The sequence below is a fragment of the Fukomys damarensis genome, unplaced genomic scaffold (assembly GCF_012274545.1).
Source record: "Fukomys damarensis isolate Sample0158 unplaced genomic scaffold, DMR_v1.0_HiC HiC_scaffold_37759, whole genome shotgun sequence".
Lineage (NCBI taxonomy): Eukaryota > Metazoa > Chordata > Mammalia > Rodentia > Bathyergidae > Fukomys > Fukomys damarensis.
The window spans coordinates 1-1905 of record NW_022938671.1 but is presented as its reverse complement, the minus strand read 5'-3'; the positions used below and the strand labels follow the sequence as shown (position 1 = coordinate 1905).

The 1905-nt window shown below is 51.5% G+C and overlaps 1 protein-coding gene across 1 annotated transcript; it reads right to left on the bottom strand.

Annotated features, from left to right (window-relative positions):
- Nucleotides 1–482: 482 nt before the first annotated feature.
- Nucleotides 483–1899, bottom strand: LOC104864881 (ubiquitin-like modifier-activating enzyme 1 Y). Its single transcript, XM_010628182.1, has 5 exons — nucleotides 1746–1899; nucleotides 1423–1599; nucleotides 1209–1313; nucleotides 1051–1131; nucleotides 483–725 (listed from the first exon to the last, which is right to left on the bottom strand). The coding sequence occupies exons 2-5, from the start codon at nucleotides 1426–1428 to the stop codon at nucleotides 498–500; spliced, it is 420 nt and encodes a 139-aa protein (XP_010626484.1). The 5' UTR covers nucleotides 1429–1599; nucleotides 1746–1899; the 3' UTR covers nucleotides 483–497.
- Nucleotides 1900–1905: the final 6 nt, after the last annotated feature.

Here is a 1905-nt window from a genome sequence, read left to right as displayed (position 1 = left end):
TCTCCTCATCTGCCCATTAGAGAAGGGCACTTTCCGTTTGTCACCTTACATGTTGTCCATGTCTACAACCTAGAATGTGGGTATTCAGTGAATCAAGAGAGATCATCAATGCTTAGCTTTACAGAAGCCTCCCAGACAATGTTTCTACAACCCGGTTTCATATTCTCAAACTTCCAGCTGGGTGTGGTGGCTCATGCCTCTCAACCCAGCACTCAGGTATCTGAGGCAGGAGGATCACTGTGTGTTTGAGACCGGCCTGGGCTACGCAGTGAGATCCAGGTCACTCTCCACTGCATAGTGGGACCCTGTCTCAAACAAGCAAACCAACATTCTCAACATTCCAGGGACCAGGTAAAAACAATCCCCCCAAATAGTTAAAAGAGTCCAGCAAGGTGGCTGGGAAATATCTAAGAACACAACACATACTCGATCCATTTTTGTTCAGCCACAACGGTTAAGAAATGAGCCGAAAGGCAGCTCCTAAGAGGTTAAAGCATCTAAGCCATTAAGATCAGAAACAAGAAAGTGACATGAAGGAAGAGAGAGACAACCATCGCATGCCCCCTCACCGTGACATCCCAGGATCGGAAAAGAAACTGTCGGTTCAGATTGGACTTCTCAATGGCATCCATGTCTGTGACCGTGATTTCCCCGTCCTCCCCACAGCCTAGTCCAATCATAGCGAAGTTCTTGAGCAGCTCACAGCCAATAGCCCCCGCACCCACCTGCAAGTCAGGAAAGAAAAATTCTCGTCAGAGAGACGGAAGGTGTGACACGGTTATCCACCACTCCGTACTCCCTGGAAACGTCAAGAAAGGGTACAAGCATCTCACGGCCCGCGTCTATCAAGTCAGACCCCCATACAACCTAGAGTGACATGAAAGAGGAGGCCCCAGAGAGCAGAACCCAGGAAGGATCAGGCCTTGCTCGATACACGAAAAGAGGGAAGGGGCTGGGACCCGGCTGTACACATCAAGACATTCCCCCTCGGTAACAGAAAGATTCTAGAAGGGCTAGGTAAATACGGTGGGTGTCCAGAATGTCATTCACCAGGAAGTACTTCTGCTTGCCCAGCTTCTCCTGTAGGTCCGAACCAAACACAGCTACTTGTCCATCGTAACGGTTCTGGCGCTGTATCAGGGGAAGGAGGAGTTTAGAGATGCTAGTGAGGCTCCAAAGGATGCTTTTCCATTGCCCTACTTACATACCGGCAGGCACTGATCTTCCAAGGACGCGCCCCTGTCCTCGGGGAGACACTCAAGGGCATCAAAGTACAGCCACTGCGTGATGGGCATAAACTTCCCTGAACAGGCCTGGGGAAAGAAGACTCAGGGGTCAATCAGGATGGATACAGATTAACATGCGATGGCGTCAGGAAGAAACCCGGACCATACAAGCCATCCTCTCGCCACCCAAGCTGACCTTCATGACCTCCTGGGCAGCCAGGCCCCCGATGAAAGCATTTATCGGTGCAAGGTCACCAGCAGCTACATATGCCAACTTCCGGATGAGGTCTTCATCCAGGCTGTCCTGCTGGACTGCCGGCAGGGCTCGAGCATTCAAATCTTGGGCTAGCGCTATCAGTTCTTCTGCATCCGCCTGGTGGGGTCACACCCAAAGGAGAGAGGAGCTTTGAGAACACTGCAGGAGGAAGAGCACTGAGGCGCTGAGAGAAAATAGCTAGATGGACACCAAAGATGAGGCTTCCAAGCCAAGGATCCTGACTGTCTCACGCAGTTATTTACCTCATTATGAGGCTTGGGCTGCCGGCTGTACCGAGCACGGAATTGATGTAGGGCCTGGAAGCCAATGTGTAGCTGTGCAGGGCGAGAAGGCTTAGCAGAGTCTGTTATCACAAAGTCTGGATCCGCCAGTGATGCCGGCAGGGATTTCTGTGGAAAGTGG